Source organism: Bombus bifarius, unplaced genomic scaffold (assembly GCF_011952205.1).
Source record: "Bombus bifarius isolate JDL3187 unplaced genomic scaffold, Bbif_JDL3187 scf7180000008206, whole genome shotgun sequence".
Lineage (NCBI taxonomy): Eukaryota > Metazoa > Arthropoda > Insecta > Hymenoptera > Apidae > Bombus > Bombus bifarius.
The window spans coordinates 794814-812648 of NW_022884510.1; the positions used below are offsets into that span (position 1 = coordinate 794814).

At 38.7% G+C, this 17835-nt stretch overlaps 1 protein-coding gene across 3 annotated transcripts in view; it reads left to right on the plus strand.

The window, feature by feature from the left end:
• Positions 1–17835, plus strand: part of LOC117210572 (sushi, von Willebrand factor type A, EGF and pentraxin domain-containing protein 1) — a 51600-nt gene that overhangs the window by 13026 nt on the left and 20739 nt on the right. For all 3 annotated transcript variants that reach the window (XM_033453718.1, XM_033453717.1, XM_033453719.1), the window contains exons 2-5: positions 9016–9091; positions 13034–13067; positions 16184–16265; positions 16831–16997. In XM_033453718.1, the coding sequence (XP_033309609.1) occupies positions 9020–9091; positions 13034–13067; positions 16184–16265; positions 16831–16997 (355 nt within the window). In that variant the 5' untranslated portion in view covers positions 9016–9019. The remainder of the gene's footprint in view (positions 1–9015; positions 9092–13033; positions 13068–16183; positions 16266–16830; positions 16998–17835) is intronic.

Consider the following 17835-nt stretch of genomic DNA (forward strand, 5'->3'; position numbering starts at 1 on the left):
TTTTATCGTAGGATATAATTTTAGTACGTCTTTAACATCGCTGTAAGTCGCTGAGGGAATTTTTTTTATAGATCGCAGATAGATTAGCGAGACGTTCTGCGATCTCTGCTTTTTTTCGCGGAATTTAATATTACTAATACGTTCTTAATAATAATTTAGATCAACATATGGAATCGTCGTGGAATGAGAAATCTGAGAAGATTGATGTATGTTTTTAAAGATTTATAGATGAATTAGTAGGTCGTTTTCAGATCGCTCGGTTTGTTTCGTAAAATATTAATTAGTCTGTGGACTAATCAGGATTAACGTGCCGATAATTGCAGGTATTGGGATTAACGTAAATAGGCGTACGCAGTACGCAGTATGTTTTGTATTAGTAATTCTATAACTAGTCCATGATAAACAATGAATCGATATAACGATATTTAATATTTATAGAATATTAGGATTAACATAAAACTAGAAGTTTAACGCGTCTAATATATTCTGTGTTCATAAGAGGCAGTTCGAAATACGCGTATGACGTACCTATATGGTGTGCACAGTGAATCAGTTTAGTACTTGAACGAGAATTTTCAAAATAATTTTTCCATTAAAAAGCAAAGAACTTGCGTACAGTGAAAGTTTAGAGAACACGTTAGAATGATAATTGTACGTAGAAATAACGTTACTGGATATTATCCACGTAGACGTTATTTGATGTAATCCGCGGTAAGCTACGATATCGATACGCAAGCGGACGTTGATCAAGTTCGCCAATATCCGCAACGAAAGTGAACGAATGTCTTCCTTTTGTCGGTTGCTCGTTCACCCATGGGAGAATGAAATTAAAACCCATTCACCGTTGTACGAACGGGACGCTAAATTCACTTCCTAACAGCTTGGAGTTTCTACGGCGTTTAAATGCATTCGATGCGTTTAACGTTAATACGTTAACGTCGTTCGAGCGACGCAAAGCAAGAACTGCGCGATTACTGGTCCGGAGAAAAGAAATTATTTATATAACGATAGGAGTGCAATTGGTTGCGAGGAAAGGTAGATAAAAGAAGCAAGAAGAAAGGAAAAAGTTCGAATAATGGCAGAATATTTAAAATTGTCAGTGTAGTAGAACAGATATAGTTGCAGCGAAATGTTTCATTGTATGTTTATTAAGACGTATTTTCTTCTTTATGTATGGAAAATTTCTATAATTATCGGAGAGAAAATTATTAGAGGAAACGAAGGAAAATAAAAGACTACTATGAATGCAAGTGAATTGTTTCATTTTATGTTATGTATCTCTAATACATTCTGTTCCCTACTTTGCGCGTAAAAATTTGTAGAATTGCGAAAGCTAGCAGTTACATATTAGGGAAAATAAGAAAGAGTATCTACTGGGAAAGATAGATGCCCGTTATGATATTAGAGATTGTTAGAAGAAAAAATAATTAGAACGGTGTTTCTGTTTGACTAAAAATTTACTTTTCCATCGTTAATGAATTATTATCCGATGCTTCGATGCAGAAGAACGATTAAACGAAAGGACAAGGAAAACGATACTCTTCCTTAGATGCAACAATTATTCGAACAGTCTGTCAGTCAGAAGTATAAAACAAATAATATCGTCGTTTGAAAGTAAAGCAGAATAATGGTTGAAAGAAAAAGAATCGCGAAGAGGTAAAGGAATCCAAACGAGTCTTGTACTTAGAGCTGAATGCAGATTGACAACATCAAACGTCGTTCTATAAATAATTCAATTAGGAGTTCGCAGGAATATCTAGCATTATCCGTAAGAGGTTACGTAAAACCTGCTGCGAAGGTCAGCGTCTTCGTGCTTCGAATCGCGAAACCTTCTGGTATCGATTACCAATTTCGTTCAGGGGCGGAAGTCGCGACGAAAGTCCATCTAAGGCGGCGGAAGTGGTCGCTGAACAATACCAACCGGTACTGCGTCTCGTGATAGCCGTGTTCGTAGAGTTCGACGACATTTTTATGTCAACTATGCGTTTTAAATACTTTAACAGACAAGGTTAGAAACATAAGAAGACTTTTAACTTGGAAATCTTCTTCCACTAAACGTTTTTGACTTAAAAGTCCTTTTCATCGATTTTATAGACATATAGATATAGATTTTGTAGAAAAGGTATTTCGATCACACGTTAGAGGCCCGTTAGAGTTAACATTTTTTTCAGAAGATTTTTGAAATTTTATTTTCTATAAGGAAGAAATTTAACATAATTTAAGATCCTTCATTATGATTTTCAAGATAGATTTTAGGTAAATCGTTATAATAGATTGAGAGTATAAGAAATTGTAGAGATAATGGTTATTTTAATAATGGATATCCTATAAAGAAATAACTGCATAGAAAGGAAATTATGCAACAAAGTTACCTTCGATAACAATAACCGATTTCCTTGTTTAAACCACTGCCATATACTCACGATTTTTTTCATAACCAATTTAAAGAAAACCTTACATTTACAAACCCGTCTGTATCGCTAATAATAGCCTGTTCTATTTGCCATGAAATTATCACTCGAAATATAAGATACGTATCGAAATAAGATCGGTCACGTTGCAAAATCACAGGGAACTGCGCCAGCAATTGAACAAAAATTGGACAAAAATGAGTACACGATACTTTGATTTTCTGAACCGATTAAATACGATGCACAGCTGCAAATGCAAACTTCAAGCCCGGCTAATTTATGCCGATGTAACAGCTGTTAAAACTATATCGCCGGGGGTCCAGTTAGAAAGTATGTTTCCAGTATCATCGTAATTACCGTTTTACCACCACTTCCTGGTTACGTCGAAACCGTTATTTGGCATGGTGTCGGCGAACGTGGAGAGATAAGTTCCCCGCAGGATGTAGATACGAGTGCCTTTCGATCGGTAAACGCATCGAGAACTATCGTCTCGACGTTTTACTCTAATGAACGGCAATCTCGGCCGAATAAGCGAAAGATTTTCTAGAACGGTACTTAGATCGACGAGCTGGGTAACTATGCAAAGGAATTAGTTTCCTCGAGATACTTTGGCGATAATCGGTGAATAAAATCTTCGTGATCTTGAGTATCGACTTTTCGATTACAGTTCTCAGACTCGTTTTACACGCTGTCACTCATTTTTTCGCTATTATTAATTTTTACAAGACCAGAAGTACCTATAGTTGGTTTAACACGTGTTAAAATCCGTGTAAAAAAGACCGTGCAAACGTGAATCGTGTAAGAACTTGTAAAGTGTAAAAAGAGTATCAGGTGTATACTTCTTTGAGTATTGACTTTTCAGTTGCTTCTTGTCAGATTTGTAGTGTTGCGTATTTCACGACACTAAATTATCCAAATATATGCCAATTTGTTTCGCTGGTTTTCATCATTATCTTTATGTTCCACGTTTCTTTAGTTTTAACACCAGCAAAATGCTCTTATCTTTAATTATAAATTTATATTTACCAAAACTATAAAGGCTACTTAAAAATTATACATACAATGCCTTAATTCCCAGAAAACTGTATTTTCGAAAACTTCCTACCATAATTCAAGAATGAATTATTTTTTCAATTCCTAAAACGAGCAATCGTACTTAGACCTTATCGATTTTATGGACCAAATTATCACCAAAATGGCGCTTATCCTTCTAACACCTGTTCTAGTTTCCAATAAAGTGTTATTTTATTAGTATCTTACATGGTGTTGGGTGGACTTATAAATCGTATTATGCGATCCAAGGAAATAACGACTTGCACGAAATCGTGCGTGGTTTCACGCCAAAGGCTGGTGGAATCGTGTCTGGCAGCGGTTGCTCGCTTTTTACACGCGCCGTTTCGTGCTGGTAAACCAGGAAATTCGGATACTTTCTAGTATTGACCTACAGCCACATATCGCGATTTCCCTCCATTTGTCTGTTTTGCCCTGGGCACTTCTTTACGTTGTTCTAATCCGTTTTAACGAGCCCCGAGCCAAAGTGTTTCGTTGTTGGAATATTCTTCGCTCCGTTATCAGAGACGAGATATCTCGCGACGCAATGTTGCTCGTACGATATCACGGACGAGATATACCGCGCGTATGTTTATTAGGGCGAGAGTTGTAATTACAGGAAGATAGACGCACGAACAATGTCGTGTCGCGAGATATCTGGTCCACAGTTGCGAAGCGGTTAAACGATAAAATAAAATTTCTGACATTTTTTAAATGAACGGAAAAATAGGAAATTTATAACGCAAGAAAAAAGAAGTGTCATAACATCATAAGATGAAATTATATTTGACAAGAAGAAAATGTAATATATACTCCGGAATAGATGACTGCTACCAATGCGATACAAATGTTTAGCGCAAAAGTAACTAATTCACGCAGTTTAACGATTTTAAACTTTCTTCTGTCTAATTATATTTATACTACCTTCTCTTTTTTCAGATTCAGAATTTTTTACCAGATTTAGAATTTAGTCAAGGAATCTGTCTAGTTTATAAAATTGTCGTTCAGCCGAGCCTCAAACACAGAGACCAAACTACCTTTTGCTATTTGATTTATGGTTTCAATAACTTTCGTGCAAGTTGATAAAGATTGAACGAGCTGCATTGTAAATCGAGGGCTTCGTGCTGAAAGAAACGCAAATACCCCGTAGCAACAACGCGAAGAGGAACGCCTTCCTAATTTGATATACTCTAATTGCTGCGTGAAGGCAACTTGCAACACGCGTCTATAGTATTCTCTTTTTCTACTCTAAAAACTACAATTTCTTAGCAAGTGCATCCAAGAGATATCTCTAAATTTTCCACGAACAATGCTAATTACACTAAATGTCTCTATACGTCTACGTTTTTTTTTTTTTCTTATGAATCAAAAGCATTCAAATGTCACGCTTGCGTAAAAATCTTCGAAAGAACATTTTTATTATCGTTTCTATTGGCGTGGGATGGTTGTCGTCGCGTATATTCTTTAGTTATCACGATGATCTTTTTAATATCATTTTGAATCGATAAAACAAGCGACAGAGATTTTGTGATGATTTTAATAAAGAATTAAATCAAGGTATTTTCTCCTTATCATACGTACGTTAAAATCCTTTCGTGCTCATAATTAGCGATAGTTAAGTTTCGGCGTTTTCAGGTTCTTCTCATACTCATTCTTCTCGCTCTTGCATCATTTACCATTCAAACTTCTGTTGCATCATCGTACACTTTACCTGTGCTTTACCCGTCGAGTTCAACCTGTCGAATTATGCACTGAATCAACTTGCTTTCGCGAGACTTTCTACGAGCCACCTCTTATCAACACCCTTATCAAGAGCAGCATGTAGAGTGATTCGAAAAATTGATCGCATGCCAAGCCGCCTATCTCCTATTAACGCGTTACCGGTATAAATCAACAGATGCTGTTGGAAAAATGACGGTGATTTAGTCTGCTGCGTATCAGGTTTCCCTTCAGTTTCGGGGCCGTTTACATTTCTCATTTTTAGGTCAGCTTGACGCGAAAGGTGCGATAAATGATACGATCGATAATTCGAGCGTTCCTATCCTCGTTCGTTTGTCTCGTTGTAGAGATGACTTCGTTTAAAATCCGAGAACGAGCTTTGAGTTCCTCTGGCAAAACATTTTGCGTAGTATTTTCTATCAGGTCGTGTAAGCTAGGTAATTGTATCGAGGATTAAACATTACGTTCGAATTCGTATCTTCTTAGCCGGTACACAGCACGATTTTCAATTGCGAAACTATCTTCCGATGATTCCCAAAGAAGCCATAATCGCCCGCAACTTGAAAGAGCAGAAAATCTAACCGTTGCACCGAATCTAACTCACTTCGTTCTAGAAACCCGCAGGATTAACACATACCGTCGCAGACAACTATGGTCGTCCTATTAGGCGTTTCTTCGGCGCAATCATCGTGACGAACAATGGGGCGTTGCATAAAAGCGCATCTACAGCGCAGCGATGAACTGCTGCCGACAAAATAATAAACTTTCGCGAACCACCCGGTGGGTTTTCACGAGCTCGTAGGTGTGCGACTCGCTTCCCACGAGCTCGCGGGCAGTTACGTCAGCCGTGGGTCTGCAATTAGCCGCAACTCGTCGCGCGAACAGTGCGTGCGTGCGCGGTGCACGTGCAATTGGCGCTCCTGTTGCTCTTCGAGCTACCTCGAGACCGAGCAACTTGTGTAACACGCCGTTCTCAAAACTTTCGCCGATAAAGTGTTTGATAAGAGCCTTAATTGGCGATATTAAATCGTAGTAAAACTCAATTAGATCGTATATCCGTGACTCGGTGCAATAAGTACCAATGTCGGTATTTATAAAGTTCGGATATTAGCGCTTTTGCAAATTACATATTATCCGATTATTATCCCATTCGATGGATCATAAAATTGTAAGAAACAAATCCACGATCTGCGATCTACGATCTGATTTGCAATGACGTCTAAGGGATATGTTTAGTTAGTTTTAATGGTTCGTATTAATTTTAGTTTACTATGTCAGTCGTACGTGTTAACGACTCGCTTCAAGTAAGAGGACAAAATGTTTTTCAACGAGCTACTAATTAACTCCTTCTCGACGACTATTTCCTAGTTTCCTTTTTTCGGTTTGGCTTCAAGTAAAAGTGAGTTTACAGTCTACTTTCTTCTTTTCTTCCCAATATTCGCCGTGCTAAATACTTGGAGATCGACGAAGAATTCTTCTCTTCTTGGGAGGCGTTTTATTGTCAATTTAGAGGATGAGAATTTTGGATGGGAGGATGAGAGCATTAATACTGTAGGCAAATAGAAAAGACAGCGACGAAGGCAAATTAACGTGCTTTCACGAATTTTTGAGAGTTTCTAGTTGGGTGTGTGTAGTGTATACACGAGCATAATAATTTAAGAAGTGTTCTTCGTTTCTTTCGGACACAGTCGTTTCTTTATTCGGTAACTTTCTACGTGTGAGCAAGTAATTTCTTTATTTGGGAAATTTTGTATATTTGATGCGGAACAAAATTTCATTTCGTAGTAATTAATATAAAATAAACACAATGGGGTGTAAATATCTTTCGTAGCCGCTGTATGAGATAACGAAACCCTATATCCGATCTTAAACCCAAGAAACAAACACTTCGCATCGATCCAGTGAAAAAATACGACTCCGGAGAACATCAACGTCCGTCTCAAAGGAATTAATCAAAGAGAAGCGGACAATGCAATGGCAGGGAGCACTCGATAACGGTAACGGTACCCATTGCGAAAGGAACCAGCTGCTACCTCGATTCCCACTCTTCAAGCGCGTAATTAGGTCGTTCCTCTAATCGTCGATTCTCGCGCGTCAAATATATTTATTCTGTTAGAATTCCTCGATTGACTCGGCGTTTTAACGTTGCTCGTTTTACATATGCACATATATAAGTATATACATATATATAGTGTAAATATAACAATAGCGAATATAATACGATAATATTAGTACGGAATATTAGCCAAGCTTAATTATTCCAACATACGTCAGCATGGATGACAATTTTGCAATTTCTAACGTAGAAAAGTGTCAATCGCGTTCAACCATTCGAAGCGTACGAATATTTCTGCGATTGTGTAGGCTCTGAACGAACGCTGTGATCGGTCGACCGGGCCGGAAGACCCGTTACCTGCAATCGACAGGAAGTCTGCATCGTCTAGGCTGGCCACGCCACGAGATTACGATTACGCTTGCGGGAAATCTGGCCGGACTCGAGCGAGCCGAGTCAAACGCTGCCACCTTCACCTCTCCGCGACTCTGTCGATTATCGGTGGCGGTATAACGGTTCCCAAGGGGATTCACCGAGGAGCGTGTGTCTTCCTTCGCGACGAACGCACCCGTTCACGTGGCGGATTCAACGGAGAAATCCAAGTCGTTGGCCTCCTGCTGCGCTTCGTTCGTTCGTTCGTTCGTTTGCATTCGGCGGCGATCTGACAGAGTTATCGCTCTGTGGAATTATTTCGGTGGGGATTTTTGGGTCGATGGTAAAACCTTCGATGTGATTACTTTGAATTCTCTACCCTGTCTTCCTCTTCGTTACTTTAGTACTCTTATTTCATCGAATGATCGTGTTCGTTTATTTGATTCACCAGGAATCTGGTGTAGTCATCGTTCTCTAGAACCGACGTTTCGTTGATTCTTTTTGTCGACTTCTTAAAGAAGACTGGTTCGATACTAGGGCCATTTACTCGCACTTATCGTCAGACTACACGACGTTAACCCCGTTCGAATCCAAGGATGACCGGCAAAATGAAACGTCATTAAATAATAATCCGATGTCTGCGGAGATTTATCACGTTTCTCGATTACGCGGCAGGCTATGCTACTGCTGTGCCACAATTCAGCCGCAGAAACCGTAAGGAATTTTATGGGAACCGGCGTACATCCTATACATAGAGCGACTTTATGTGCCGCATATTCCGTAGGCGAACGACGAGCCTCGCTGAACTCTGTATTTAAATATTTAACACTGACCAGTTTCGTTTCATCCTTATACCTGATCTTTCGCTCTCAAACGATATTTTTAAGCCGGGATACTTCGTTCCAAAGCATGGTCTGTTTTATTCGCCGTTCTATAAGATTATAACGCTCTTTGCCACGTAAAATGCAGAAGATCAAGTAAAACGATACATTCTAAAATTAAGTATCGATAATTCGAATTATTAGAGACATCCATGGCAGAAAAATTATTTCATTGACTGTTGGTAGAGACTGAACATTTCTGTTGCTAGGTTAAATTACCTTTTTGCGAGCATTTAATTAAACTAGTTTCACTTTCTCTAATTATTCTCAGGAGACTCTACCATATGTTTTTTAGACGAAGAAATTTACATAATAGTTTCTAATTATAATAAAGTTTTTGTGTCACGAAGAGATCAACCTCGTTTAAATACAAATACTGTATTTGGAAAGTGTCAAGGTCTGCGTATAGTCCTCGAGTCATGTTACTGCTCAAACACATCTCCCTCGTCTTCTCTTTCCCCGATGTTAATGAACGGTCGATGCTAATGAACAGCTTGTTCAAACGAGACTCTTTTCTTCTCTGTTACAGGAATATGCTGATAAGAGAATTGGCGGCCGTGTGGGTCGCCGTCCTCTTGTGCCATCTTCAGCTAACGGAGTCTCAGGTGAGCGCTCGATTATTATTCCGCTATGGCTTTTCGATGACATCGCGGTCTACATTGTTTCACACTTACTTACGTATAAACATATTCCGTCGTGCGAAGTGAATATAATGGAGCGATCGAAATCGGGTCGAGAAGTCACAACGTGATTTTTAACAATTTAATTCATCGCCTATCTCGTTCTTGTCAATTTACCTTACTACGATACGCTTATACATTTAACGAGAGGGAAATTTCATTTATCGGATACATCGTAGTACCCATCGCGAATATCAAATTCTAAAAGTATCTTCAAAATTATCGAGAACATCGTTTCGTAAATCGTTTAAATTTTTGAAATTTTCCCGTCAAATAAAATTCCTCGTATACGACGTGTTCGAGATGAAAGATTCGAATTAAACGTATGACGTTTGAAATCGATCATCTTTGATCAAAGTAAGGACCACTTTGATTTTTGCACATTGCGGTTGTAGTTCCGCGTTCTAAAAAAAAAGGAAGACCTGTCGTTTCTCGAAGAAAACGTTCAAATCGAAGAACGTAATAAATTAAAAGCTAAATTATGGTCTTATCGTAAAACAATATCCATCGATATTTTCAGTTTGTAATATAAAAGTTACTCGGAAAGTGATACGTCTAAGGTATAATCTTCGAGCCGTTCATTCACACGCAAACGCGAGGGCGTCACGCGAGGATTAAATGGAGATTTGTCGGTTTGAACGTGGCATCTTGGTGTGCCAGCAGGGCATCGAGGATCCTCGTTTCGCTATACAACGACTCGCGTACAATTCTTGAGAAATCGAGCCGAGGATTATGAAGTAATTGGCATGTCGAGCCCCACAGGAGTTGGCATCGTTGGCTGGCCGTTTGCTCGGCACCTGAATGTGGAGTGTGTGTGCGAGGTGAAAGTGAATTTCAGGCCGCGTGTACACGCGTGTGCCCTATCCGAAGCGCAAACAATGTTACCAACTGTGCACAGTTGCAACATTTTGAGTATAGGAAGCGTCAACGCGTCAGGAAAACGTTTCGTGTATTTCCAACTGCGTGAGATAACTGATTTTCGCGCTAATTTTTCAATTCTATCGAACGGATCTCGTACTCCGCGTTAACGAAGTGTCCTTTTCTTTCGAACAATTACGAGTTTTATTTTTTATCGCAGCTGTTCTTTTAAAAGTAAATAAAAATAGAAAAGATCGATATCTCTAAGCGTCGGATACGGTAGAATTTTGTTAGTCGAGAAATTCAGTATCTTCAGCTCGTTTAATTACGAAGGTGCGGATAAGATCGAGAAGATTTTTCCGAATTGATATCGAAAACTACTAAACGCTTTTAACTTTGACATACCAACGATGATATTCTAAATAATCGCTTTATATTTCATTGTCTGCGATTATTAGCTCGTTAGTTCGTGTTTTTTAACACCACGCAGATCGATCAAAGTGTCCTAGTATCTACCTGCGAGCATCGCTGTATTGTTATCTTTTATCGTCTCGTTGCAATGCAAAATTCGATCGTTATTCGTCGAAGAAAGTTTTACACGTGAGATGATCGAAATGAAGATGAAAATCAAAGAGAAAGGAATAAAATTCACCGAAATAAACGCAACGTTTCGTCAAAATCCTACAAACGAGAGGAAGAAAAAATGGAAAGATCCGTTGACGCATCGAATACCAGTGATCGTTGGCTGGCCGCGTGGAATTCCATCGGCCTCCGTTTCTCCTCTCACGAGTGCCTCGCGTCGCACCTTGAAGGAATGCAGCACACCGTTATGTCACTGATATTCTGGTACGCGAAGAAAACTCGCGAGAACTCACGGTCGTATTCTACGTACGAACCACGGTGCCGCTTTCCGGCGAAGATGAGCGCAAAACCAACAGATCCTCCGCTAGATTGGCCTCCTTCACTTTCTCCAGTGGAATAACAATGCTATTCTATCTCCATTCGCTGCTGCGAATCCGCGCCATTCGATGCGTACTCGTACAACTTTTAAATAACGAAAGACTCGCGTAAGAAAAATACAGGAACCGCTTGATTCTCCGAAAGATATTGCGCTCGGTACTACTTAGTTTAAGTACGTTCTGTCTCAGCGAGCCTTCTCACTGGGTGGTCACTGATATCCTTAGGACGTGAATGTAGCCTTAGACAAATAATAAAAAAGAAAAAAAAAGAGAGAGAAACGAGGAAACATAAGAAGAACGAGAAATTTCTCTTTGTAAGATTTTCCTTATTTTCTTTTACTGCGGATAGATATACAGGGGTCTCGCGTATTACCTCGGCTCGATTTCTCAAGAATTCTAGGGACGTCGATAATTTATTCCATTTGTCGACAAGCTTTAAGATGCGTCTATTTCAAAATATTTATACAAAGATTTCGCGTCTGTCGGATTAATTGCAATTTCTTAGGGTTAATTAAAGTTTGCAGAAATTGTTAGACGTATCTTATCTATGTTCGTATAGTTTATCTAATCGATTAAAGTTTAGTACGTCTAGTAATTAGAAATTTCTGCTCGAATTCTAGATCGAGCAGAAACAAAAATAGATTAGGTTTTAAGTCGAGACTCTAAACCCTCCATCTGCTACCCTATTCTTACTGACGTCGTTCGCATACCAGGCCGTCTGAGTCAACGTAATTTTTTCTTTTTTTAAAGGTTTCTGTGTTTTAAAAACTTTCAAAAACTTCTTATACACTCTTTCGGATTTCGGAAATATCATCCAGTAGTTTTTAACGCTACACGTTGCCTTAATTCTTCTAAGCAAAACAAAATTTAAACAAAGGCATGGGAAAATGAGAAATCCTGTCATTTTCTACCCTTCCTTATTTTCCACCCCTTTCTTCTCTGCTTTTCTCCTTTCTTTACTCTTAAATTGTCAACTTACAATATATATGGTAAATATGGAAATATCTCTCTTTGAGAAATCCAACAAATAAGAAGAACTTTCCTCTTCGTGTATGGTAGAATAGTCGCGACATCCTCGTCCTTTTATGCAATCGACGTCGTAACTCGTATTTCCCGCGCTCTTCCGGCTTCGATTCAAAACTTTTATCCCACGTTCTCAGGCACGAACGTCCTCGGGTTTCGTCATTCGTCAAGTGGAATTGTAGCGAGTTACTGGATTCGGTATGTGTGAAATATTGCTTTTTTCTGTTAGAGAAATCTGTACGGTGTAGATACGGATGCGTCCATACTGTTACGTGTGACGTTAGATGGATCGAATCGATATTGATGGGAATTGGGTGAATAAGAGACGATTCTGTGGAGATTTCCTGGTTTTAAATACTGTTACGATTGCAATTTTAGTTCTATGTTGCGTTTATGTTCGATAAAGTTACAGAGGTAACAAGAAGATAAACTATTTTAGATGTCTGTGTATATACCGATAGGATGTTTAATTATTTACTTATTTATTTATCCACTTTATCCAATTTATTTGTTTAGCACTATGCCGAAACTTATAGGAATAACGAAAAATTACCGATTGACGTATTTTAGCCGCATTTCACTTTTCTCCAAATTTCTCATTTAACATCTACAGAATTCATTATATACTTTATCAACTACTCTGTCCATAAAACTATATATAAAGATAATTTCAAGAAAAATCGAGCCGCTCGGAGATTAAACGATCGACTGAATTCGCCGAAGATATCTTAACTTCAATATCAAAATGGTTTAGTAATAAATTGAATGCTTAAAAAATCAACCAACGACCTTGATGAATCCTTTTATCTTCATACACGCATGAACGTTAAAAAATTCATATACGCTTTTATATCGAAAGCCTAAGTGCAAGAAACTACACTTACGACTTCTATAAGAAAGCTTAAAATTTATTTCACTTTAAATTCCTGTCGCTTTATCGGGACGAAAGGAGGCTAAAGTGGTCGAGTGCTTTGAGTTACTACGCCGTAAAGCGTTTTTAACGCGTTACTATGTTTCTTTGTTACAGGTTCCTACCACAAATGTCTTCACCTGTCCGAACGGTGAGTAACTTTAAAAAAACTCTTCTCGATATCATCGACTTCTAAAGCAAGTAATTCCTGGCTGACGGCCAGACTATCGGTCACCTTGAAAAGGTCGCACCTGGTGGTCCTATACCTGGCCAGGTAGACTACTAAACTCGTGGACCAGGTTGTGCTTCAAAATTTTTTAAGGCGTAGGGTCCCTATTATGTGGCCACGAATCTGCCAGAATTTCGCTTTTTATTTTAAAGGGAAGGCAGGTGAAAATAGGCTTCGTGAAAATAGAAAACTTAACGTAATTTATATTATAAATTAATATTATTTTTATCAATATTATAAAATATTGTTATACGTTAATTATAACGTTAATATCGTTCCGTTATTTTATTAGGTTTTGTAAAACTGAGTCGGAAACGTTCGAATATGTTAAGAATTTTGAACATCGAAGTAGCGTGTCATCTTAAATTTGTCGGTAAATATTGCGTTATTAAGTAACAAATTGTGAAAACAAATACTTGCGCAATTTGTGTAATTATTGTCTCAATAATCACGATACAGTTGACGTTAACGAAACGATCGAAGCAGAAAGGCGAAACGTGTAAAGACAGTACAGGGATATATTGAAATAGCAGAGTATATCCTTACGTATTACTTTTTTAATTTTAAACGCACACGCGCGAACGATTATTACAATCATTGAACAGAATATTTCAACGATTAGAATTTTTCTATTAATTCTTACTTCATTCTTATTCATCCTTTTTCTTCTAAAAAGGTAACAAAGATATATTTCTCGATCGAACAAGCTTTCTTTCTTGTCTTCTTATTTCCTCCCCTTGCTCTCGTAGCAATTTCATACTGCTTTTTGGAAAACTCTACCAGTGCTAATGGTTTCCATCAGACACATTCTTTACCTAGCATGATGCACTTGCAGTATCATTTCGAATAGAAACCAAAGTATTTCTTTCTTCGATGATCTCAATAAAGAATGAAATAAATCAAAATATCTTTTCCTAGTCGTATATCAAAATCTTTCTCGTTCTCGTAATTCGAAATAGCCGAGCCTCGACACTCTGAAGCTCTTCTCGTACTTGTGCTTTCTCCTTTCTTACTCCTGAAACCTTAATCTTTCCACGATCGAACTGCACAACGTTGCACAACTTGGTTGTTCTTTTAAAAAAAAAATTTGAGGAGGAATACGAAAGCGAGACGCGTACGGCGAATAAATCACGCGAGGGACAATGAGGATAAGAGTTCGGCCATTCGCAACGTTGCTCCACTTTTCCTCGTTACTGGCAGCGCAATTAAGTAGGTTGCACGTACAAGTATGAAGCTACTTGATCGTTAACCGTGTTCTGTCGCGTGAGCTCGAGACGTTTCATGTTCGATCGAGCCGGACCTGTGCCGGCGAACACGAATCTACCGCTTTCGGATGCAAGAATTCCTCGAGCTTCGAAAATAACTTTATTTCAGCTCGCTGACCCTGCTCCAAGGCCTTGGAACCATGCTCGATCATCGAGGGCCTGAATAATTCGTCCTGCGATCTTTGAATCGCGATGCGAAAAAAATTTATCGAATCATCGTCGTGACGAAGATACGGACCTTCTTTTCCTTTCAGGATTAAGATTGTTGAGTTATTTAGCAGAATCTGTATGACAGTATGAATGTAAAATCTATTCCAGTAAGCCGAATATCGATATTAATATTAACAAACGAGGAAAATACGGTTCCATCAAAGTTTTTCTTCCTCTAGAGGATTAATTTTAAGATTCAATATGGTTATCCTCGTACTTGCTTTTGGGATTAAATGTACGTTTTCGTCATCTTCTCGGAAATGTTGTTTGTTGGATTGATAATGGTCGGATGATATTGGTTTTTTATCAAAATTCGTAGCCGTGTCATACATATATATCTTTGGACCTAATGGATCGTTACATTTTACAATATTGCTTAAGGAAGAGAGAAAAAGAGAACGTTAAACAGGAGGAGAAGAGAAAGCAACGATTAAAAAAGGGATAGATCGATTGCGATATTTTTGGAGACAGCGTTAACAATCCCGTACACAGATCTTTCGTTTAATACATTCCACGACGATTTGCGAACGTTCGTACCAGGGAAAATATATCGCATGCGTTGTTTCAATCAAGAAATGCTAATAGTCGCGAGGAGAACCGCATGGTCGGTATAAACATGGCCGTTTGACCTTTTAAAAGAAAGGAAGGCCGGCATCGAGTATTTCTCCGTGAGTCTAACGCAAGCTGGCATCGAGAAACCATTGAGAAATCGTTTGAACGCAGAAACTATCGTTAAATACCTACGACAATCCCAATCAATATCTTCGAATCGCTCGATCAACCACGCTATTTGTACGTGCAATTATACTTCGTTGTAAAATTTCGTTATATTTAATTATGCTATTTAGTAATAATAAAGTAATAATAGAGTGATACCGTATCAGATACACGGAACAACGATCGACGAGTTAATAAGTCAAACACTCGTTGAATTTGTTGAAAATCGGAAATAGTCAAATTCGTAAAAAATCCGATGCTCGAGAATCGAAAGGTGAAGAACACGAGCGCACGAGAAACGTTTCAGCCGACTCGGCGAATCTCTTCTGTAATGTGTTACCCGCTTACCCAGCGACCTACCTTTGACTCTCGGTGCTCACACACCGCTGAATCGCATTAAAAACGATCGAGGTCGTTATGTCCGTCCCTGTCTGTACAGGTCACCGGTTAACCGCGTTTCCTGCGTCGAACCTGTACCGAAAGTTTCACCTCTTCGCTCGTAAATCGATCAAACAATGATACAATGGTTCGCGAAAATATTAGAACGCTTATCGTAGAAGCCATGATAGGAATAGTTGATTGTTTAATGGTGAGGTAATATTTTTGACGCGATATACAGGTTTGCGATATGGGATAGACTTAATAAATGTAATGTAGATTCGTGGTCGTTAGATGCTGACTATGAACGTCCTCTGAGTATGATAAATAGAGAAAACAGGGGGAAAAAGGTTGAACTCGTCCACTATTCTACTAAATTTCGGAGTAGGACAAATTTTGTTCTGTTATTGTGTGCCATGTGGCACGATCGTGTAAAGAGAAATATAACTTGATATTTTTCTTGCACAGGATGGGAACTGAAAGGTATACATTGTTACAAATTCTTCAACATCAGGCACTCTTGGGAAAAGGCAGCGGAATTATGCAGGAGGTAAGTGGATCAATTGTCAATAGCCTTTTCATCGTGTTTCTCTCGGTGCTACTGGCTTTAATAATTCAAGATAACGATTTCTACGTTTTTTGTGCATAAAAAAATTTATTCGCTATTGAAACGTCTCACGTGCATCGATGAAAATTCGTTGGTAATCCGCGAAGATAGACAAATCTGCGAATTATTGTATCACCAATTATTATTTGATCGATTCTGTACCTACAGCGTCGTAGGTAACAAAACTCCGATCCGTGTACAGTTATCGAGAATTTACGTAGAGATTTCTTTAAATTGACTCAAAATTTTACATAAATAACAAATGCATGAAAATCCTCGGTACCAAACACGTCAGACACTCGATCAAACTTGCCGCGAAATCTTCTATCGAATGACTCGATGCATGTCCATTTATGTACTCGTACGCGTCGACGTTGCGAAACGAGGAATGAGAACAGAGGAAAGAAAATAAAACGGAGCATCGCGAGGAAACTCGGTGAATGCCTGTGTAACCGCGTCATTACACGCTAGAACGAAGCAAGAGATGGACGAATTGATGCGATTACAGGTACGGCAGCGAACTGATGGTGGTGGAGTCGTACAGCGAGAACAACATGTCCGCGAGCATGATCGGTCGGCATTTGGATCGTTACTGGCTTGGCCTGGCCTCCCTCGACGATTTACGAACCAACACGCTCGAGTCGGCCGCTGGAATGCTCGTCTCCCAATACGCCGGTTTGTAAAATCACGCTTCGCTCGACTTTCCACGCATCTCCACCTCTGACTCTTAAATCTTCCTTGGCGCCATCGTTATTCGAAGACGAGATCGTTACGACGTACGATCATAGATGAACCGAAAAAATGTTTTTCATTATCCAATGGCGGCCATAAGTATCAGCACACCTATTGGTATTTCACACACATTACACGCTTCGCATTGCCATTATGTTTTCTAATTGTCTCATTATAAATCTGTTACTCAATTCGTATCACGTGTGCCTTACGATATAGATCGCTGAATTAAGAAAAATTTGTTGGAATTTTTCAATAAATACGATTAAACGGTAGATTCTAATACTTGTGAGCTATCTAATACTTCTATATATTCAGAATACCATATATATTTTTTAATATTATTATTTTAATTCATATCTTCGTAAATACACGTATAAAATTTTACAGCGGTCTTATTTTTGGCACAACTAGTATATTGTGCATATATTTCTAAATATACGTATTTGGGATACTAGTTGTATCGAAAATAAGAATCGTGAAATTTGATATGTGAATTTACGTACGTCTTAATCGAAGAGCACACTGGGAAAATATGACGAGTCAAGGCAACGATAGTTTGCTCTGGAATTGACGTCCTTCTAACGATCGAACACACGTGCAGGCCGGTTTTCATCGGGGTCACGGAAACGCGGAACTGCATCGTGTATACGACACGAAGACACACTTTTCCCACAACAATGCCCAGATACCGTCGCTTTTACGTCTGCTCAGGTGCAAGCTGCAATTTACTCGTCTGGCGTATTATATATTTGCATAACATTTTCTTTTCTTTAGCTGT